General features: G+C 62.7%; 1 protein-coding gene across 1 annotated transcript in view; it reads left to right on the top strand.

The window, feature by feature from the left end:
* PHF2 (PHD finger protein 2) overlaps positions 1-21884 on the top strand; it is a 75853-nt gene extending 53969 nt beyond the window's left edge. Inside the window, exons 6-22 of the mRNA XM_042912310.1 lie at positions 2171-2357; positions 3196-3358; positions 3986-4073; positions 4417-4523; positions 5692-5783; positions 6589-6678; positions 7498-7866; positions 8784-8903; positions 9075-9190; positions 10743-10921; positions 10999-11069; positions 11786-11946; positions 16097-16371; positions 17551-17646; positions 17913-18022; positions 19035-19386; positions 19937-21884. Of these exons, the coding sequence (XP_042768244.1) occupies positions 2171-2357; positions 3196-3358; positions 3986-4073; positions 4417-4523; positions 5692-5783; positions 6589-6678; positions 7498-7866; positions 8784-8903; positions 9075-9190; positions 10743-10921; positions 10999-11069; positions 11786-11946; positions 16097-16371; positions 17551-17646; positions 17913-18022; positions 19035-19386; positions 19937-20025 (2665 nt within the window). The 3' untranslated portion in view covers positions 20026-21884. The remainder of the gene's footprint in view (positions 1-2170; positions 2358-3195; positions 3359-3985; positions 4074-4416; positions 4524-5691; positions 5784-6588; positions 6679-7497; positions 7867-8783; positions 8904-9074; positions 9191-10742; positions 10922-10998; positions 11070-11785; positions 11947-16096; positions 16372-17550; positions 17647-17912; positions 18023-19034; positions 19387-19936) is intronic.
* Positions 21885-22152: the final 268 nt, after the last annotated feature.

The following is a 22152-nucleotide window of genomic DNA, read 5'->3' on the forward strand; positions in this document are numbered from 1 at the left end:
TGCACCATGGCCGTCTGGACCTGCCTAGCCCCAGCTTCTGTGTGGTCAGGGGCTGGTCAGCCACCAGCACTGCCCCTTGTGCCACGGCCCTGCTCTCCCAGGACCACTGCTCTGCTGTGGCTTGGCCAGCGCCTGCCCTGGCCCTGCCTTTCCTGCCCCTCTGTCAAATCCTCGCTGTTCTCCCCCTGGCCCTTTGCTCGGCACAAGACCTGAGTTGTGGCTGGTTTAGTTTAAGCATGATTTTACTTTCAGACCCTTTCCACCCTTGCCAACTTCTGAAAAGCACATGTGATAGCCAGATAGCTTGTGTGCAGAAGGGCAGGTAGGAAAAAGGAGTTACTGAAAACCACACTGAGAAGGAGAATATAGAACTGTGCCAGGAGCCCAGACAGGATATTGTAACTGGATGCTGGGGTTTGTTTGAGCTTCCCGACAGCATAGGCGTAAAGGGAAATAGGATAGATTAGCGTATCGAGAGAAAGCTATCTCCTGCGGCTTCACAAGCAGGATTGTCCCCAAGGCTGGGTTCTGATGAGAACACACTCAGGAGCTTGGTCTGCTGGCCCACCTGGGGGCTTCAGAGAGAGCTGCCAGCGTGGCAGAGCTGGGGAGCTGGTGCTTTGGTGTGTGGTTTCCCCTTGGGCCTCTCGGGGCCAGCCCTCTGCTGGCAGAAAATGTGTGGTGCCTCCGGTGTCCTCAGGCCCGGTCCAAGGATCACAGGGGTCATGAACACGTCACACCAGGCCATTTGTGGGCTTGGTGCCAGGGCTGTCGAGGGGGAGAGGGTGGCTTCCACGTCATCAGTGCTGTCTGTCCCTGAAGACGCCAGCTGGGGCTTCAGGGGCCAGGCCTGATCAGTCTGTCTGTGGCTATGTTGGGGTCTGTGGGGATCCTGCCGTGACTCATGTGTTCCCTGATCCCAGAGGCGCCTGCTGTGACAGTGACGTGTCAATTATGTGGACGTACGTCGTACTGTACCTCTGCACTGTCACCCACGGTGACAGTACCTCTGCACTGTCACCCACGGTGGCCTCAGGTGCCTGGGGCTATGGGACCCAGCCTGTCCACTCTGGGAGGCTGCAAGGAGCAGTGGGCCTCGGTGGCAGGAGGGCAGGCTGGCTGTATGCTCGAGGAGCCGTCCAGCGAGGAAGTGAGGGCGTTTGGGGCCATGGGGGGAAGCGCTCGTGTGTGGTGTGCAGAGGTCTTCTCTCCTGTGGCAGCAGGGGGCCTGGGAGCCACCTTGGGCATGGACGGTGGGGAGGAGGGCTCAGGGGACAGAGAGGAACACCAGCTTGGGACAAGCCGGAGATGTCAAGAGGGTCTGCTGCCGAGGTCTGGAGGGCGGAGTGGTGGGGCCTAGCTTGTGGTTTGTGGCACTCTTGTCTGGGCCGGCAGGGCCTCCCGTGTGGAGCTGTGCGGTTCTGGCCAGCACGTGGATGTGTCGGGCTGCTGACCCGGACGACTTTGATGCCATACTGGCATTTTTTATTAATTTTTTTTAATGTTTATTTATTTTTGAGAGAGACGGAGACAGAATGGGAATTGTTTAGGGGCAGAGAGAGAGGGAGACAGAATCCCAAGCAGGCTCCAGGCTCCGAGCTGTCAGCACAGAGCCCGACGCGGGGCTCGAACTCACGAGCTGCGAGATCATGACCTGAGCCGAAGTCGGACGCTCAACCGACTGAGCCACCCACGCGCCCCCATACTGGCATTTTAATCAGGCCAGTGACATTTAATTGAAAAGGCCACCTTTGCCTGTTTGAAGACGAGTTAGCTGGTCTGACAATGACCGATGTGGCTCCTGGCTCCAGGTCCCCTGTGGTCTGCTCTGGAGACCAGTGGCTTCTCACCAAGCGATATCCAGCAGCACCCTCATGGGCCCACCTGGGCCATCCCCTTCTGGGTCCCCAGGGAGGGGCGTTCTCTGGCCTTCCCCCTCCCCCAACTTTGGATGGACAGACCCCATGTTAGGCACCTGCCGTGGCTGCACCCGGCGGCCAGCTGCGATCTGCCCCCGCAAACCTTAGTTTGCTCATCTGTAAAATGGGGGCCGTGTCACATAGCCCAGGTGGAGAACTGCTGAGGGACGTGCACCACCTTTCCCGCCTGGGGGCCCGGCAGGTGCAGGGGAGCTTCCTGCCGCCAATGCCCCTCCTCCTGTCTCCCCCAGGATGTCCAGCTTCGTGGAGCCGCCTGACATCGTCAAGAAGCTGTCCTGGGTGGAGACCTGCTGGCCGGACGATGCGCTGCTGGCCAAGCCCAAGGTGACCAAGTACTGCCTGATCTGCGTGAAGGACAGCTACACCGACTTCCACATCGACTCGGGGGGCGCCTCTGCCTGGTACCACGTGCTCAAGGTGGGCGCACCCGCCTCCACGAGCAAGGCTGCCTGCGGTCCCCACGGCCCCCATGGGGCCAGCACCTGGGGGGGGCATGGGCATGTGTTTCTCCTGCCCTCGGGAGGTGGGGGTGGCGGAGCCTCGGGGCCAGAGTGGCCCAGATGTGTTGCCTTTTTCTGGGGAAGGGTGAGGCTCATGAAGCCCACTGGAGGGGGCCTGGCGCTCTGCATTCCGGACCCCTAAGGAGGGGAGTGCGGTGCTGGGAGGGCTTCCTGGAAGAGGGGGCGAGGGAACGTGTGTGGGGGCCCACACAAGAGCGGGGAGGGCTGGGGGCCCCTGCCAGGGGACAAGGGAGATGTGAAGACAAACAGAGAGGGAGACCCCAAGTCTTGGGCTCAGGCACCGGCCCCGGGTCTCCCTGCACCTGCCTGAGCCTGACTCGTGGGGCGGCGGGGCTCATGGTCCGGGCCCTGTGGAGCGCTGAGTGTGGGGCGGGCCGGAGCCTGGCCATGGGGGCCATCCTTCCATCTGCAGCCCAGACGCAGGAGGCTCTCAGGAGTGGAGCAAGTCATGACACAGCGGGGCTGCCCCTGCCACACGTGGCATTCCCAGTGTCGCGCAAGCGTGGCGTGTGGGGTGCCCGGGCTCTGGTGCCCATAACCTTCCCACAAACAGACTCCTGAACTGCAAGGCCCGTGTGTCCCCAACATCTCAGGGAAGGGACGGTGTCCCTGGGTGTCCATGGTCCCTGGGCAGTGGCCGGCTCTGCCCCCCAGCAGTGTCCCCTGCCTGTGGTGCCCCTGCCCCCCAGCGTCCTGGGCGGTGGCGGGCTCTGCCAGTGGCCTCTTGTTGGCAGGGGGAGAAGATCTTCTATCTCATCAAGCCGGCTTCGGCCAACATCTCCCTGTACGAGCGCTGGCAGTCGGCCGCGAACCACAGCGAGATGTTCTTTGCAGACCAGGTGGACAGGTGTTATAAATGCACCCTCAAGCAGGGCCAGACGCTCTTCATCCCCTCAGGTGAGCATCCGCGGGGCTGTCCGCCTTGTCCTGGGGCCCTGAGAGCCGGCCCTGCGCCCCACGTTTTTGCTCATCTGGACAGTTCGGCCCTGAGGAGGAGGAAGGGCCTTACAGGCCTCATGCTGCTTCATCCTGAGACGTTCCTCCTTCTCCAGAAGGCCTCTTGCACGTAGCATGATGTCAATACCTAAGCAGCCACTGCTCACATTTCCTAATTACAGATATTTCTTCCCCCATTTTCAATCAGGATTGAATAAGGCCTCATACTCCTATTCGTTTAGGTGTTCGGAGTCCTTCCTGAGAGACCCCTTCCTCCCCCGGGTTCCCCCCTTCCCCCCGGCCACGGTGACATCCCCATGTGGCCCAGGTTCCCCTCTGAGGACGATCCGGGGACCAGCCCAGCTCTCCCAGGGCTATGGCAGCTCGGCTTGGGCCCCCCACACCCACCCCCACGCCCATGTGTGGAGGTCGGGGTGCTGGGCAGCCCGGGCCTGGGTGGGAAGCTCCTGGGCCTGGGCCAGGCAGGAAGTGCACTGAGCAGCCCGGCCAGCTTGGACGGGGGCACCAGGACAGGCTGGAAGGAGCCTCGAGTACCACGAAGGGCTGGCCACCTCCCTGTCTCCCCAGGCTGGATTTACGCCACGCTCACGCCTGTGGACTGCCTGGCCTTCGCGGGACATTTCCTCCACAGCCTGAGTGTGGAGATGCAGATGAGGTAGGGCCACGCCGGCCTGGGTTCCACCAGGCAGGTCCCCTGCTGCCAGGCCGGTGTGGTGGCGTCTCCCCTGAGTTCTGGGCGTGCCGTTAGCCTCTTCCTTGGGAGGTGGGCTGTGATCTCGCAGGGGCCCCTGAACGGCCAGTGGCCGTGGCCCATGGAGCTCATTCCCATGTGGTCCCCTACTCTTCCCTGCTGCGCTGGGCCCATTGTGGAGGCTGGGGCAGCATAGCCGCGCTGTGGCCTTGTCACAGCTGTGACTCGTGACTCTGATGTGGGCTCACGCTTAGTGTCGCCCCCTCAGAGCTCAGTGCTCTGGACAGTTCTTTGCTATGGTTTCCAGAGCATATGAAGTGGAAAGGAGATTGAAACTTGGCAGCCTGACTCAGTTTCCCAACTTTGAAACTGCCTGCTGGTACATGGGAAAGCATTTGCTGGAGGCGTTTAAAGGTACGGATGTCCAGGTTGGCATCTCTGCCTGTGGGTGGAGCACAGCCTTCAAGGGGCCTGAGCCCTGCTCTGCAGTGTGGGGCTGGGGGATGCTGGGCAGGGTGGTTCATGTTTTGGAAAGAACGCTGCTGTGTGTCCCCGGGCCTGGTGTACGCAGCCTTCTTGGCTCCTGGTGGGGCTCAGTTGGGATGTCAAGAGGCCTGAGGGTCTGCCTGGCTCCCAGCTGCCAGCTGAGGACCACTGCAACGTCCCTGCCATCCTAGGGGTGGGTGTGCCTGTTGGGGTCCCCGCGGAGGCTTGTGGAAAGGGGTGGGCCCCTTGGGTCCCTGCTATCCGTGGACACCCAGCTGCCTTGCACCCCAGGCCTTCAGGGTCAGTGCCTGGCTCCTACAGCCAGCTGAGACCCCTTCCTCAGGGCAGGGGCTCTGGCTCCTGTTAGAGATGGGAAAGCTAAAAACTGACCTTAGTCCTGGCTGGCCAGGTTTCAATGAAATTCATCCATTGGGCCCCAAGTGCAGAGCACTTCACCCTGGCAGGGGCGTGTCTAGGAGGGAGTCCAGTCCTGCCCCCAGGGCTCATGGTAGGGAGGTGAGATGGGGGCAGCATAGGCAGAGCACCCCCCCCCCCCCCGCTGGAGACGGCCTGATGGGGTGACCACTGACCATGGACCCGCACGTCTGTCATGTGGTGGCTCGGAGATCAGGCCGCTTGGCCTCTGCAGCGAGCTACCCGGCCGGAAAGGGGGCACTCTGTCCCCTTCCTGGGGGCTCGCACGGCCCCCCAGGGCGTCTCTGAGACCGTGCTTGCCCTGGCCCACCACCGCAGGGACACCCGGTACCGCAGCTATGCAGGGGCAGCGTGAGGTGTGGGTGCGCCTATGGCCCCTCACTGAGGTGGGCGGGGAGCCACGTGGAGGGGGAACACCTGGGCCCTGCGGGTGGACGGTGGGGGTGGGGGGAGCGCCAGTCCTGCCCTCGCGGGGCACCTGGATTGGGTCCCCGAGGTTCCGAGAGCAACCGTTGGCAGTTGGGCAGGTGGCAGTGGGCAGAGGTCCGGCCGGACTCCGCCCCTGCCCCGCCCACCGCGTGAAGTCGCCCGCAAGCTGTGGGCGGGGAGGGGCGAGCGGGCACACGCCCACCAGATCAAATCCCTCTGTCTCCCCACCCAGGTTCTCACAAATCTGGGAAGCAGCTGCCCCCTCATCTAGTCCAAGGAGCTAAAATTCTCAATGGTGCTTTTAGATCATGGACGAAAAAGCAGGTAGGGAGATGTGCCCCGTGTGAGCGGGCAGAGGGGTGGGTCCGGGCGGGGAGCCGTTCCTCTAGTGGGAGCCAGCCTGTGAAGAGCTCACCTGTAGCGGGGTAGGGGGAGCAGTGCCCGGCCCAAGGCGCAGCGGGGGGGCCCAGGGGCCTGGAGAGTCTGCAGGGGGGAAGGTGGGTGGTGGAGATACCACGGAGTGCCCCTGAGGGGGCAGGGCGGGGTGGGGCAGGGGGGCCCAGGTCGTGGGCTGGGATCAGCCTCTTGGCCCTGGGCCCATCTAGGCATCAGCTCATCAGCTCAGAAGTGACCTTTGCTCTGTGATGTGGGCATCCCTTTACACTGTGTCCCCACATTGTGCCCTCCACAGCAACAGACCTTTTACCCTACAAGGTGCCCCCAGCAGCACTGCCCTGTCCCGCACGCCCTGCCCCTGCCGTGTCCCCCAGCAGCACTGTCTGGTGATCCCCCAGGGCTGTCCTATATCCCCATCTCTGGCTTCAAGGCCTGGAACAGTATCTGGTGTCCATCCCACCTCCCCTCAGCCACATGGCCAGGTGTAGCAGCCTTGTGCCCAGGAAGAAGGGACCGCCCACGTCCACTCTCCAGCCAGTGGTGGCCTCGGGCATGTCGTCCTTTCTGGGACTTTGTTTCTCCACCTGTGGAGTGGGGTCATGACAAAGCCTTCCCCCTGCCTGTCTGATGGGGCCTGGGTTGGAGGGCCCCTGTGGGTGGGAAGGGGTGGGGTGGCGTGGCCTAGAAGGTAGACGGCAGCACCCAGCCCGGGCCTGTGTGTGTTGTCCTTCAGGCTTTGGCGGAGCATGAGGACGAACTCCCAGAGCACTTCAAACCTTCCCAGCTCATCAAAGACCTCGCCAAAGAGATCCGGCTCAGCGAGGTAGGGCGGACCCCGGAGGCCGCCAACCCTGGCAGGGGGACCCTCTGCCTGCCTTCCCTGGCCCTCCCCAGAGCTGCCCGCCAGGGACAGTGGTGTCTGAGATGGCTCCTCCCCCAGCCCTCTGGGGCAGGGTCACCGGCACAGTACAAACTCCTAGGCACCTGTGGCTGCCTGTGACCTCCTGGCAGGAGCCCTGGGAAAACGGGATGGGGCTCCTCTGCAGCTTTCCCAACGGGTGGGGAGGAGACTGGAGGAAGGACAATTCCAGCCTCTGGAGACCCTGCTTGCGTGAGCCCGGACTGCCCCCAGCTTCTCTGTGCTGCAGGGTGGGACAGCAGTTCCCACCAAGGAGGTGGAGGGGTCAGGTAGCTGATGGTGTAGACGAACGGCATCCTATCATGTGGGTACTGTAGATGGATGTGTCACATGATGGTGTAGACAGATGTGAGGGTGTCCTATGGATACTGTAGGACAGACACGAACATGTCTGGTAGATGGTGTAGCCAGGTGTATCCTACGGACCCTATAGGACAGATGTGAGTGTGACCCATAGGTGGTGTAGACAGGTGTATCCTATGGATACTGTAGGACAGACGTGAGGGTGTCCCATAGGTGGTGTAGGTAGTGTATTCTACAGACGCTGTAGGACAGACGTGAGTGTGACCCGTAGGTGGTGTAGATGGGTGTATCCTACGGATGCCATAGGACAGATGCAAGCATGTAGACGGATGCTCTTTTCTGCTGGGTTGTCTCCCACGGCCTGGGCTGAGGCCCTCCTGGCAGGAGGTGGTTGACCACCTCTTCTTGTCCTTGCCCCAGAATGCCTCCAAGGCCACCCGACCTGAAGTGACCCCGGCCATCTCCTCAGATGAGGTCTGTTTTGGGGACCGGGAGAAGGAGGAGCCCCCATCCCCTATTGAGGCCAGCCCTCCTCGGTCCTTCCTGGAGAAAGTGTCCAAGAAAAAGACTCCCAAAACCGTGAAGATGCCCAAACCGTCCAAAGTCCCCAAACCCCCCAAGCCTCCGAAGCCCCCAAAGCCCCCCAAGCCCCTAAAGCTCAAGGATGGGGGCAAGAAGAAAGGGAAGAAGTGCAGGGGGGCAGCCTCTCCCACCATCCCCAACCTGGACCTGCTGGAGGCCCACACCAAGGAGGCGCTTACCAAGATCGAGCCACCCAAGAAAGGCAAGGTGGGTGGTCTCACCCTCCTGTCAGAGGGTCCACAGACACCTCAGAGGCTGGCCTGCGGCCCAGAACCAGGGCTGCCGTGTCCTTGTACTAGGGGCCGGGGACAGCCCAACGAGCTTGGCACAGTGGGGACAGAGCCTCCCAGTGAAGGCAGTGGTGTCTGTGCTGGGACGGGGGTCCCACACGGGGTCACGTGGGGGGACGAGCTGGCTGAGTCTTCTCTGGGACCTGAAGGTGGGCCAGGCACCCATCAGAGAGCAGTGGGGGGCGGGGGGTAGAAGGGGGACTGGCGATGTGGGCAGTTACTTGAGGAGCCTGAGCCCCCATAATCAGTGAGAGAGGCAGGCCTGGCCCTGACCAGTGTAACCAGAGGGCCTTAGGCGTGGGCTTCAGGGACCGTGAGACACTGAGACCCGGCCCCATTGAGTGATCTCCTGCTAGTGGGAGGCTGATACCCCTTCTCGGGGAATCACTGACAACCAGGGCCAGTGTCACAGGGCTCCGGTGGGGCACATTGGTTTTCCTTTCCTTGAGGCAGAGAGGGTGGATGAATGAACAAATGAACAGGTGGATGGATGGCAGGAAGAGGGAGGGAGGGCATGAGGGGGGGAGGGTACATGAATGGGTGGATAGGTGGGTGGATAGATGGTGGATAGATGGGGTGGTGGGTGGGTGGGCGGATGGATGGATGGGTGGATGGTTACGATGGTGGGTGGGTGGGTGGATGGTTGGGTGTTTGGGGTGGATGGATGGATGATGAGTGGATAGATGGGGTGAGTGGATGGGTAGCTGAGCTGCTGCATGTGAGCCAGCAGGAGGCAGGGGCTCTGTGCCGTGCGGCTCTCACTTTGCCCTGTAGCCTCAGAGATCCTTGACCCTCTCCTGTGTCCACTGCTGGGTCATGACTGCTATTTTCTAGGCCACAAAGAGTGTCCTGAGTGTGCCCAACAAGGAGGTGATCAGTTCACAGAATGATGTGGAGAGGCTGGAAATCCGAGAACAAACTAAGAGCAAGTCAGAAGCCAAGTGGAAGTACAAGGTGAGGAGTGTGTGCGTGTGTGCGCACGTTTGCACACACGTGAGCCTAGGCGCTACAGAGAATGGGGTTCCTGGATGATGTGGTCCGAGGGAGGAGGCCGGCCGGTCCCAACACCTCCGCCCACTGGCTGCCTGCATGCAGCCGAGTGACAGCCCTGGGTTTGCTTTTCAGAACAGCAAACCCGACTCCCTGCTGAAGATGGAGGAGGAGCAGAAGCTGGAGAAGTCTCCTCTCTCAGGAAACAAGGACACCAAGTTCTCATTTTCTTTCAACAAGAGACTGCTGGGGTACGTGCACACTCAGCCTGCAGGGGCAGGCGCACACGCTTGCACACAGCACACACGCACAGAAACGCACCCCACGTCACACAGGCTCGTACGCGCTACACACACACCCCACATGCACACACATGACCTCCTGGAGGGGTCCCCAGGCGAGCCCCCCCACCCCTTCCAGAGCTGGCTGACCTCACCAGGCAGAACCTTTCCCCACCTCCCAACCTGATAGCTCTGGTGGGTGGAGAGGGGCCAGTTGGTGTGTGCTTGCAGAGGGGAGAGCGTGACTGGGTGGCCTCCAGCCCGGTTGCTGCCCTGGGCTGGCACACAACATGTAGGGTGGGTCAGGGTCCTGGCCTCGGGGCTCAGAGGCCTGTGTGAACCCATCGTTCTCAAATGTGCCCCAAATTATGGCTGTGATGGAGGCTGTGGAGGATAGAAGTGCAGGGCTTGTGGGGCCTGAGAAATCGGGAGGGCTTCCTGGCGGAGGTGGCACTGAGCTGAGAGGCAGGAAGGGTGTGTGTGGGAGTGGGCATGTCGGTGTTCCAGACGGCAGAAGGGGTCTGTGTCTGCTGAGCAGCTTGGCAGCCGAGAAGCCCCTTGGCAGCCAGGGTCCCACGTGCAGTTGCTCGCTGAGTCTCATGTTGGGGTGGGTGCCCCCCGGCTGGGAAGCAGTACATCCCAGTGGGAATGGGGCCAGTTTTCTGCCATGGGCTTCAGTTTCCTTGTTGCAGGTGGTGGGGAAGCAGGGCAGGGCAACGTCCAGCGCCGTGCAGAGCCTGGCCCGACATCCCGTTAGTCCCAAGACCTCTAGACAGTGTGCCGAGACTGCTCAGTGAGCAGGGGCCTGGGTCTGGTCTGGGTGGTCTTGGGGCCCAGAGGCCCGTGGGGAAGGGCCCGTCGCCTGGACCTCATGGCCCTGAGCACATGCTTGATTGTCTGAAGCTCGGTTGCTGGGCGCTGAAGCTTTGGAAATAGAGAAGGCAGTGGTGGATGGGACTCTGTGCGTGCACACGTGTGCGTGGACACCGTATCACAGCTGTGTGTGCACACACGTGCGTAAACACTATCATAGATGTGTGTATGGATACCATATCACAGCTGTGCATGCACACTTATGTGTGGACGCCATATCACAGCTGTGTATGGACACTATCACAGCTGTGCGTGGACACCGTATCACAGCTCTGTGTGCATGCCGGTGTGCACATCCAGCAGGGCTCCCTGCCGCCTGGTGTGTATGCTTCAGATGCTGGCAGTTGGAGCTGCCCTGTGGGGAGCAGCGGAAGGCCCAGCCCTGGCTTGCTGTCCCCATTGCTGGATGCGTCGGAGCCCCGCCTCACCCGAGTTGAATGATAGCTTTTAGAACATTGTGTCTGCACCGCAGTCGGAATTAATTTTTCCAACACAGCTCCACGGGGACCCCAGGCCGTGGATGCTGGCTGCCTCTGAAATCGAGCTGGGACCAGAGCCTCGGGGGGGCGGGGGGAGCACACCCTCCAACAGCTGGAGGACGGGCCGGCCACTGTCCCATGGTACTGACCGGCCCGCGTGTGCGCCGCAGCTCCAAGGCCCTGAAGCCGCAGCCTGGCCCCGGCGTGTTTGGGGCCGTGCAGAGCTTCAAGGAGGACAAGCCCCAGCCCGTGCGGGACGAGTACGAGTATGTGTCCGATGATGGGGAGCTCAAGATTGACGAGTTCCCCATCAGGAGGAAGCGGAGCGCCCCCAAGAGAGACTTGTCCTGTGAGTGAGGGCTCAGGGGGTGGGGGGCGGCCGTGCTCCCGTGGCCTCTGCCAGACGCATCTCTGCTGTGCTTTCAGTCTTACTGGACGGGAAGGAGCCGCTGCCCACGCCCGTTACGAAGCCAAAGCTGGACTCGGCACTCTACAAGGTGTGTCTGCCCCGGGTCCCTGGGAGGCCAGGCCACACGCCCATCCCTGTCTCTGGCCGTCCTGCTTCGCAGGGGACGTGGCTCATCTTCATGCTCCCCGGGCGTTTCCATGGGGGTTGGCCTGGGTTCTGGAGTGGGGCCACGTGCCATAGGACCCACAGGGAGGGATGAACGCAGGGGTGGGACTCCAGGAGGGTCTTCGGGTCTCTGTGGGTGGCTGTGCCACCTTGAAGATGATGAATGGTGGGGGGAGCGGGGCCAGGCCTGCCGGGGGTCCTGCACCATGGTTGGGGGGTGGTTAAGTTAGGCTGCGTCCAGCCCAGGACACGGTGGCTGTTCGCAAGGAGGCCAGGGGTCCCCAGAGCTACCTGCCAGTGGCTGTTAACTGGGGCTCTGCGTGTGGGCCCGTGCTCCCACCGGCTCCCTGCCCACCCACACGGGCTCTCCTCCCATCTGTTGTCAGTACCGGTGCTCCTGTGGAAGGCTCGGTGAACCAGGGTTTCCTGGGGAAATAGGGCAGCCTTCCGGGACAGGCCCCTGGGGCCCGACAGAAAGCTCTGGGGTCTAGCCGTTTTGTGTGTGTCTCGCCAGCAGGCCCCGCAGTGCTTGTTCTAAGGGCCGGCTCTTGAAAGACTGTGAGAAACCTGTTATGGCCAGAGGGAGACAATGGCTGTCCCTCAAGCCCTGTCTGATCTGTGGCTCTATCCCCGTGGCAGAGTGACGAGTCCTCTGATGAGGGCTCGCTGCACATCGACACGGACACCAAGCCTGCCCGCAACGCCAAAGTGAAGAAAGACAGCGGGGGCTCAGCCGCGGGCATCCTGGACCTGTTGCAGGCCAGTGAGGAGGTTGGAGCGCTCGAGTACAACCCCAACAGGTAGGCCTGCAGGGCACACATGGGCTCTCTGGGCCTACGTCCCAGAGGTAGGTGAGTGGGCGCTGGCCTGCTGTTCTCGAAGGTCTGTGGAGCCCCTGAGTAAGGGCACGGAGCTCCCCCCGACCCCGCCACAGTCCTGGACACCTGCACTCAGAGGAGGCTGAGCGGCTGCCCTCCTTGGGGGAATGCGGAGAACCAGGGCTGGGCTGGGCTCCTGGCTGGGACGTCTAGCAGTCTCTATCTAGACGCTTCCCAAATGCTGTGAAGGTAATGTAGGAAATTTTCCATGGCCTGTGCCCAGCCTCCGGGTCAAGGGCACCTGGTGTCTCTGGGACCCAGGGCTTCAGAGACCTCACCCTGCAGGGAGAGAGAAGGTCGTTTCAGAGCCTGGGGACAGGAGTGACGTGCCCTGGGAGGGGCCACACCTGCCAGGTCCCCAGATGACCGCACCTGTCCGGGGGCACGTGCAGACCCACCCAACTGCCAACGTGCAGTTGACCCCTGTGTGCAAACAGACATGCACTTGCCTGGCAGGGCTGGGAGCCCACTTCCTGCGGCTGTGGGGGCCCCTGGATGCCGGGATTCCTCCTGCCCAGGCCTGCTAGGCCCCAGACCTGCGATCCGAGAGACACGGATTAACCCCTCTGGGCTCGTTTCTCTGGTGATGGTCCCAGCTGAATTCTCTGCCCATCCAACTAATTTTGTTTTTAGGCATTGTGGTCATTTTTTGCTCACGTGGAATTGCCACAGGTACCACAGACAGATAACCGAGGGGTCAGGGCCTCCCACCTGGGAGTTTGTCCCCTGCCCATCCCCACGACAGCAGCACGTCCCGGCGGCCCAGGAGACACTGAGGCAGCACAAGTGGCGGAGGCCAGAGCAGAATCCCTGTCCTGCCCGATGACAGGGCTCGGTGGGGGCCCGGGACGGTGGGCTGTGCTGGGCGGTGACATCCAGGCAGGAAGGGCTGGGCCTGAGGAAGGCAGGGCGCACGTGGCCTGCCCAGAAGTCGGTCCCCTAGCTCTGCCCCCGAGACCGTGTTCCCAAAATCGCAGTCCCAACGCTGCATGAGCTGTGGGGAGGCCGCAGGGCCCCCAGGAAGCGCATTAGGCTGTGATCGGAGAGGATTCTGGCTAAGTCACTTGGCTGTGTTTTCTTTCACAAATCACGGTGTTTTGTGCAGTACTGTGTTCACAGACAGCTGTAGGTGCTTTCTCTCGGCGTGTGGCTGGCAGTGTCTGCTGCCCTTTGGGGTATGCGTTTCCTGCTTGGCATTAAGTGGTTTCTGTACACGCACAGATATGAGTCCCTCACGACAGAAATGCCCTGTGGCCTTTGCTATGGCGGGACCCTGGCCTGAGGCTTTGCCAGGAGAAGTCTGGCTGTGACCCCCTTTCCAGGAGGGCACTGGCCCCACGTGGCCTTGGGGTGCCCTTCTTCCGGAAAGAACCCTGGCTGGCTGATGCTCGGACTCTGGAGGGAGGGCTGCCTGTCCGAGGTGCACCGCTAACTGCCCTGCACACACACACGTGTGCCCCCACACACGTGTGCCCTCACACCCACCCGCACATGCACACGTGCCTGCCAGGCCCACCCGGACCGCCTGCTGCAGGCAGTCCCTCTCCCCAGTCTCCCATTTGGAGAGCGGGTCAGTTTTTGATGGTCCGTTTGCTCTGTTTTAAGTATTTGCTGCTGGGAAAAAACAGCTGAAAAAAAATGGAGGGAAATATGTTAATTTCTTGTGGATGGTTTGCTTAGCGTTCACCGCTGGGGATTGCGGGGAGGATTCTGGTATGATAATTGGAGGATTAAGAGATGAGTTTCCATGTGCACCGGCTAGACTTTGCTCCTTGGTGCGCCTGCCCTGCGTGGACTGACCGCTGGCCCGGGCAGCATGCAGCCCTGGGCTCCACAGGCCTCCCTCCTGGGTGCAGCAGAGCTGGGCTGGGACCACGCCAGTTCCCCAGGGGAAGCTCCCGGTGGGTGTCCCGGCCCCCTGCCCTCCTGTCCCTGTGGGAAACCTGGTGTCTGCCCAGCCTTGAGGCTGCGTGAGGGGGCCCAGAGCTTCGGGACAGGGCCGGACAGGGCCACATCCGTGCCCCAGAGAGCCTGGTGCAGAGGGTGACGGGCCAGCCATTGGCTCCTGCTGTCTCCCCTGCAGGTCGGGGGTCTGTGCTGCTCAGAGACCACCGGTGACAGTGGCACAGCCGTGGTATACTGTGTGCTCCTGGCTAGGTCTGGACAAGCCTTTGCCTGTGCAGCGTGGACGGGGCAGAGGGGCCAGGAGCTCCCGATTCTGACCATCCGACTTGATTTTCCTATCGTTTTGGCTTTGGAACTGCAGTCCTGTGTGGTTGCAGCAGAAGCCAGGACATTGTGGTCCAGGGTATCTGGGGCAGAGCCCGAGAGGCGGTATTTGTGGGAATGCTGCTTGGAGAGCCCTCCCCAGCCCCCTCCTCCCTGCTCCGGACAGAGTCCCTGGCCTAGAGCCCAGCAGTGACCCAGCCTGACTACGTGTGTCCAAGCTTGTCTCACTGGGCCCCTGGGACCTGCAGGGACGCTCTGTGTCTGTTCTCCCTGGGGGCCGGCTGTATCTCCCCCAGCCTGCCGGCCCTCTGTTTGAGAAGTTCTCACTTCTGAGCCGGGACTTGTGGCTCCTTCTCGTTATAATGGTCTTACTACTAAATGTGTTTCCAACACTTCTGGAAGATGGGGTGGGGGTGGGGGGCGGCATGAGAGAGGACGAGGCAGAGCCCCCAGCAGGGCCTGTGTGGACTGACACCCTGGGTGCTGCTTTGGGGTCACAGTAGCCTCGAGTGGGTCCATCCCCCAGGACACATGGGGCAGGCAGGAGAAGCATGGATGTCGGACACCAGGGCTGGACCCTGCAGCCGCTGCCTAGGCCTTCTGGGTCTGTGATGGGGAGGAGGGCTAAGCGCCTGTGGCTTCCCCACCCCATTCGGGACTCCTGGTCCTGTCTCCCAGGGAGGGTCAGCTCAGGAGTGCCTGACACGATGGTTTGGCTGGGGGCCCACAGGTCAGGGTGGGCTGTCCTGTCCCACGGGGGTGAGGCCAAGGGTCAGAAACGGCCCCTGAAGAGAGATGCCTGCTGGGCCAGGCCCACTGGGAGTTTCCTGGGCTGGGCGTTGGGTGCCTTGCAGCGAGATGTGGAGGGCTGACCAGGGTGAGCTGTCTGTCCTGGTGCAGATAGGCTAGGGGAGGAGCGGGGGGCGGTGGGTGGCTGGCTGCAAGGAGGCATGGGCTGGGGCAGGGGCAGGAAAGCAGACCTGGCGGGGGGGGGGGGGGGGGGGGGACATGGATCTGAGGTCCCTGAGAAGGCCCAGACAGACCCCATGCGGGGGTCTGCGGGGACGGGGAGGAGAGCACAGCACCTGGAGGAGCCCAGGCCTTGGCGGTGAGAGCTGTCCCCATCCAGCCTCGTCCAGGCCTCTGTTCTGTCAGGGGGGAGGGGGGCTGCCACCCACCCCTCCCAGAGCCCAGGCCAGCGGAGGACGCAGCGTCAGTCAGCAGCACAGCCTCACTGGGTATCTGGAGGGAGGGGAGTCAGTTCAGCTGGGAGGAGGTGATGGCGGAGGGGGTGGGGCAGGCGAAGAGAATGTGGCAAGGGGGCCCGGCACTGCCCAGAGCCGGAGGGTGACAGGTGCCCGGATCAGGTCAGCAGAAGGTGGTGTTGGGAAAGCTGCCTGAGGGGGCGGCTGAGCGGAGCCGAGCTCAGGCCGGGCTGAGGTGTGGCCAGCAGGTAAAGAGCAGGTGGGAGAGAGCAGGCGCGATCAGAGGCTGGTACAGGCCCGTCCTTCTGCCACCCTTCTCTCTCTGCCCCCTTCTGCTCCCTCTCTTCTCCTGTGTCCCCTCACCATGCCCTGTCTGACCCTGCAGGGTGTGGGGGCAAAGGGCTGGAGAAGGGGGTGGTTGGCTCTTTCAGAGAGGGAGTCATCAGCTACTGCTGTGCTCCACCCTGTGCCCTGTGCCACTGGGGGGTGGGGGCTACATGGGCTGTGGACCATGGCCTATGGACTGCTTGCTGTGGGCTGAGTGCTGTGGGACGTGGGCCACGGGTCATAAGCCGTGGGCTCGGTGCTGTGGGCCGTGGCCTGTGGGCTGAGCGCCGCCTTTCTCTCTGTGTCTCCAGCCAGCCCCCGGCCTCCCCCAGCACGCAGGAAGCAATTCAGGGAATGCTGTCCATGGCCAACCTGCAGGCCTCCGACTCCTGCCTGCAGACCACGTGGGGCGCCGGCCAGGCCAAGGGCAGCTCGCTGGTGGCTCACGGTGCCAGGAAGAACGGGGGTGGTGGCAAGGGCGCCGGCAAGCGGCTGCTGAAGAGGGCAGCTAAGAACAGCGTGGACCTGGATGATTACGAGGAGGACCAGGACCATCTGGATGCCTGCTTCAAGGACTCAGACTATGGTGAGGCCCCGGGGGTGCGGGCGGGTGCCAGCAGTGCCCCCGGGCTTCTGCTCGTGCCGGGAGCTGAGCCGTCTTCAGGAGACAGGAAAGTCGGCCTCAGAAGCATATGGTCGCCACCCAGAAAGAGCCCCTCCCTGGCCCGTAGCTCACACAGTCTCTCCGTCTGTGTGCGTCACGTCCTGAGCACAGACCTTCCTTCTCGCGTGCTCTGCCGTGGCTGCCTCACGTGTTGGCCCCTTCCAGCCACTCTCGGCCGCCTGCTGGCTTCTGCCTCTCAGCCACCGTGGACGCTGCTGCTGGGAACGTTAGTGCAGGGGTGCCGTGTGGCTACGTTTGCAGTGCGCCTGGCGTGGACCTGGGACGGGGCGTTGCTGGGTTGGAGGTCCACGGCTGTTCTGCCCTCTGAGGACAGACCCCGCTACCCCCTCTGCGGCCACACTGTGGCACGCTCACAGACATGTTGAGACCACGGCCGTCCCGTCTGTCTCTGTGTGGGTTACAACACTGAGACCCAGAGTGGCCCACATCCAAGGTGGGCAGTGAGCAGGGGGGCTTAGGGCATGACCCTCCCCCCCAGCCCTCCAGGCCCTGCTCTCGGGGCTCCGGGCAGCTCTGGGGAGCTGCTGTTGGCCGCAGGGGAGGGCTCAGGAGTGAGGACCTGCCTCCACACCTTGGCCTGCCCCCCTGGGGATGTCTGGGGCCCAGGGGTGTACTACCCCCGTGATGCGGGGTCTGCCTTCGGCACGGTCCCCATGGCCCAAGGGCCTCAACTCCCCCCTCCTGCCCCTGGAGAGCCCTCCCGAGGGGAGGTTGGCCCTGCCCTGTCGGGTGGACACCTGTGGGCCTGGATGTGGGGCCTGCCCTATTCTGACAGACTGACAGCAGTGAGCGCTGTGGCGGGGGCACCCGGGAATCCCCCCAGAGCTGCTGTGCGGGGCTTCCTCATCAAAGACTCGCTGGGGCAGGCCTGGGAGCTCTTCTGTGGCCAGTCCCTGCCCTTGCTGTGCCTCAGGGGGCCTGGGCTGGATGGCTCCCAGGGGACTTGTGCCTGCGTGTGTGTGTGTGTGTGTGTGTGTGTGTGTGTGTGTGTGGCAGCCATGACAGGAGGGACAGTGCTCTGCAGCTTGAAGTCCCCCGGTCTCAGCAGGGGCTCAGCCTCCCCCCCCCCCCACCTCCTAGTTTACCCCTCCCTGGAGTCTGATGAGGACAGTCCGGTCTTCAAGTCCCGGTCCAAGAAGAGGAAGGGCTCGGACGACGCCCCCTACAGCCCCACAGGTAGTGCAGGGGCCGGGGTTGGGGGACTGCCTGCGGGGGGCCGGCCCCTCACCTACATTGTCTGGATGAGCAGCCCTAGGGGGGGTGTCTCTGCACCTGGCCTGGGGTGGGGGTCTGAGTCCACCTTCCGTGTGACCCCAGCCTGCTGTCCCCTGTCTTGCTGGTGTGGGGCCCCTCCCTGAGTTGTAAGGTGTTGGACACAGATTGACGCAGGGGTGCACAGGCATAGGTGGCCACTCGAGGCAGGCTGACGTTCTCTCCTGCAGCGAGGGTCGGCCCATCGGTGCCAAGGCAGGACAGGCCTGTGCGTGAGGGCACCAGAGTGGCCTCCATCGAGACTGGGCTGGCAGCTGCCGCAGCCAAGCTGTCCCAGCAGGTGAGACGGGCCCTGCCTGGGCTCAGCTCCCCAGATGCCTCTGCTCCTCACCCCAGCCCCCTGCCCAGGTCTCTGCTCCCCCCTAGCCCTGTGCCCAGACCTCTGCTCCCCCCCAGCCCCTTACCCAGGCCTCTGCTCCCCCGCCCCAGCCCCCTGCCCAGGCCTCTGCTCCCCCCAAGCCCCTGCCCAGGCCTCTGCTCCAACCCCAGCCCTGTGCCCAGGCCTCTGCTCTCCCCTGCCGCTGCCCCCTGCCCAGGCCTCTGTCCACCCCCAGCCCCCTGTCCAGGCCTCTGCTCCCCCCCCCAGCCCCCTGCCCAGGCCTCTGCTACCCCCCAGCCCTGTGCCCAGGCCTCTGCCCGCCCCCAGCCCCTTGCCCAGGCCTCTGCTCTCCCCCTCCCAGCCCTGTGCCCAGACCTCTGCCCCCACCCCAGTCCCCTGCCCAGGCCTCTGCTCTCCCCAGCCCCCTGCCCAGACCTCTGCTCCCCCAGCCCCCTGCCCAGGCCTCTGCTCCCCCACCCCTGCCCCCTGCCCAGGCCTCTGTCCACCCCCAGCCCCCTGCCTGGGCCTCTGCTCCTCCCCCCAGCCCCCTGCCCAAACTGCCCAGTCTGGGAGCTGTCTCAGGCTTGGGGACATTTGAGTCTTGCTGATCCCTGTTCACAAGTTTCTGGGAGTGAAGGGGGTTAGGGAGTGGGGTGCTGGTGGCACATCCCCCCCCATCGTCCGGGAGTCAGGCTGTGGGTGGAGGAATGGGGCAGGGGGCACGTCCACTGCAGCTGAATGGTGCTGTCACCGTCCATGTGTCCCCATGTCCAGGGCAGCTCACCTGCAGGGGGGCAATGGTGGTCCCTGCACGGGTCCCGGTGCTGCTCGGGTTCACGGTGGGGGAGCGTGGGGCTAGGTGTGGACCCAGCCAGGTCTCCTGGGGGCCAGCTGGCCCAATGCCAGGGGAGTGGCCTCACGCACGAGGGACCAGCCCCTGCGTCTGAGGCCCGGCCGCATGCTTTGTCCAAAGGAGGAGCAAAAGAGCAGGAAGAAGAAGAGCACCAAAAGGAAGCTGGCCCCCAACACCCCCTCGCCCTCCGCCTCGGCCTCCGCCTCTGCCAGCACCACCCCGGCCTCCGCCACCCCGGCCTCCGCCACCCCGGCCTCCGCCAGCACGGCCAGCAGCCAGGCCTCACAGGAGGGCAGCTCGCCCGAGCCCCCGCCTGAATCCCACAGCAGCAGCCTGGCGGACCACGAGTACACTGCGGCCGGAGCCTTTGCAGGGGCCCAGGCCAGCCGCGCCTCCCAGCCCATGGCCCCCGGGGTCTTCCTCGCGCAGAGGCGGCCCTCCGCGTCATCCCCCAACAATACTGCCGCCAAAGGTACCGCGCCCGCGTGCCCTCAGACTGCACGCTAGAGGACCACGGGTCCCCTCTGTCCCCGGTGGCCACGTCTACAGCCACGTGCTCGGCCAGGGCCCCTCACAGTGCGAAAGCTGCTCCTGCTCGCCTTGGCTTTGGGGCCCAGCTTGGAGCTGGGTGTGGTCGGCAGTGTGCCGAGGGGCCCAGGGTGATCCAGGCTCCCTGGGTGGTTCGGGGGCAGGACAGCCGGCTGCGTCCCCAGGTCCCCACTCTCACCCCCAGACCCCCGATCTGCCTGCACCCTGGCCCCCAGGCCCAGCTGGCTGTGGACACGGGAGTGTGGCTCCCGCCGCCAGGAGGAGGGCTCGGCCTCACTCCCTCGTGGTGCTGTCCCCCCACCCTCATCCCACAGCCTCGCAGCAGGGCACTTTGGTGACCACTGGTGGGTCCGCGGGGTCTGGAGCCCCAGGGCTCAGGCCCGCAGGCCTGTCTTACAGAGAAGATGGGGGCTCCAGGAGGGGAGGTTCCTCTCGAGCTCTCACACCCGCCACTTTTGTGTCTCTTGGTGCAGGAAAACGTACAAAAAAGGGCATGGCCACCGCCAAGCAGAGGCTTGGGAAAATTTTGAAAATTCATCGGAATGGAAAACTACTCCTTTAAACTTTGGAAAGCCAGGATCCTTCCGCTCCGCTCAGGACCCCCGGAGCCCCGCTAGAACATCCGCCCCCAGGAGGGTGGCCGCGCTGCCTCACCCCGGGGAGGGCCTGGCTCCCTCCCGGCCACCACTCCCCCCCCACACGAGCATCTGTTGCTTCAGCAGGCGGAGCTCACCAACGTGGACAGATGTCCTTTCTCAAGTTGCTTAGAGTGACCAGTTCCCGAAACTCGGCCCTGCCCACGTGAGGACCATTCCAGTTTCAGGACAGCCTCCAGGCACCCCTGAGTGTGGGTGTGATTGCAGGGCCTCCGCAGCTCTGCTGGGAGCATGAGTCCTTCGAGGAAGGAGGAGTGAGCCAACGCTCACCAGGCCCAGAGTCTGAGCTGGCCGCAGGCTGGTAGCCTCCAGAGGCTTAAAAAAGGCAAAGAACACTAGAGAGGAAGAGGAGGAGAAAATGGGATCTTGTGTGCCCCCCTACTCTTCCTGAGTGATTCTCAGTCCAGAGAGCGTTCGGCCCGGCCAGGAGAGGGGCCTCTATGCTCCGTGGCCGGCAGGTGGCGGGCCGGATGGTGGATGTCGTGCCCTGACCTGCCGGGGCGTTTGTTGGGATGCTGGGGCCGGCGGCAGGGTCTGTGTTGGGGGGGGGGGGGGGCGCTATCGTGGGGGTCCCCCTGGAAGGGTCGGGCCCAGCCACGACCTAGGGCCTGGGAGCCCAGGCTAAGCCATGTGGGCGGGCCCCGTCCAGCCCCACCGGCTACACTCGGAGAAGCACTTGTCAGCCGAGGCACCTGCCTGGCGGGGCTGACGGCAGCTGGGCGGCCCAGGGACGCAGGGCCCGCACTTCTGTCTTGTCACCTGTCGGTGTTTGGTGTCGAGGCCACGGGCGGACCCCAGACCGCACGTCCTCTGCCCAGTGACACGGAGGGGCTGGATTTGTTTCTCAGGCAATCCTGTATTTTAATTTTAGATGTATCTCCTGAAGCATATTTTTCATAGAATGTAGCGTGTAAATAGCTTTTTAAATAACTTCTTTTTTATAAGAGTAAAAGTATCTTTAGGAATTTCTTTCTATAGAGTCCTTCATTAACATTTATACGAGTTTTTTGCCGAGTCTGATGAGCAGTTGGGTTTCCAATGCTTCTCCTTTCCTTCTTTCTTTCTACTGTTATCGTCGGTATTATTTCTTTCTCTTAGGAACTAAGGTATTGCCTGAAAAACAAGTGATGTCTGTGCAGCCTTATATCTGTCTTTACAGAAGCAAACCGTACGCACGAGACCTGTTCCAGACGCGATCAGAGAGGGGTCTTCAACTCGAATACCAGCTCTTTCTTTCCTTCTTGTTGGCGAAGGGGGTGGGGACGCCGCTATTTTACTAGCACCTTGTGAAGTGTTTCTGTGTTTTGTGATGCTGTAATTTATTAATGTTTGTAGCTTTTTATATTTGTACATTTCTTATGAGCTTTGTTTATACGCCCGTCCCAGGGCGCTGTGTCCATGCGCAGAAGTGGCCCGCGCTGCGGGGGGGGAGGGGCGGGGGGGGGTGCGGCCCCGCCCCGAGGCTGGCGGGCAAGGTCGCCGGGCCCGACGGAGCCGCCCTGGCGTCTGCGAGGTTTCCTTTCCCGTCCTTGTTGAACATTTATATAATCTAACCCGGCCATCAAGCTGTTCTCTTTCTCTCTCTTTTATTTTTTAAAGTTTATTATTATTATTTGGCAACATGTACATTTCTAACAAAGTTTACCGTGGCTATTAAAGTGTTTTATTTCCCGATTCATATTACTCTTGTATCGAGTCCATGAGGTCTAAGGCAGCTTAGATCAAAGTTTTAAAAGAGTAAAAATATTTCAGGTTTTGTACAGAACCATGTCTGTGTCATTCCTGCTCATCCGCGGGAGGGGTGGCGGGAGGCGAGCGCAGGGGAGCGCGGGGCTGGGGCGAGGGTGGGCAGGCAGGCCAGGCGGGGCGGCCAGCCTTCTCCTCGGAAAGCCTTTGGATTGCCCGCGGAAAGCCAGAGTGCCCCAAGCCAGCCTGCAGGAGCGGCCGCCACGGCCCCGAGCACCCCCCCGGAGCCTCTAGAACCACGTACGGTTCACAGGTGAACGGTTTAGCTGAGTCAGTGAGCCCAGGGC

This window comes from Panthera leo, chromosome D4, assembly GCF_018350215.1.
Source record: "Panthera leo isolate Ple1 chromosome D4, P.leo_Ple1_pat1.1, whole genome shotgun sequence".
Lineage (NCBI taxonomy): Eukaryota > Metazoa > Chordata > Mammalia > Carnivora > Felidae > Panthera > Panthera leo.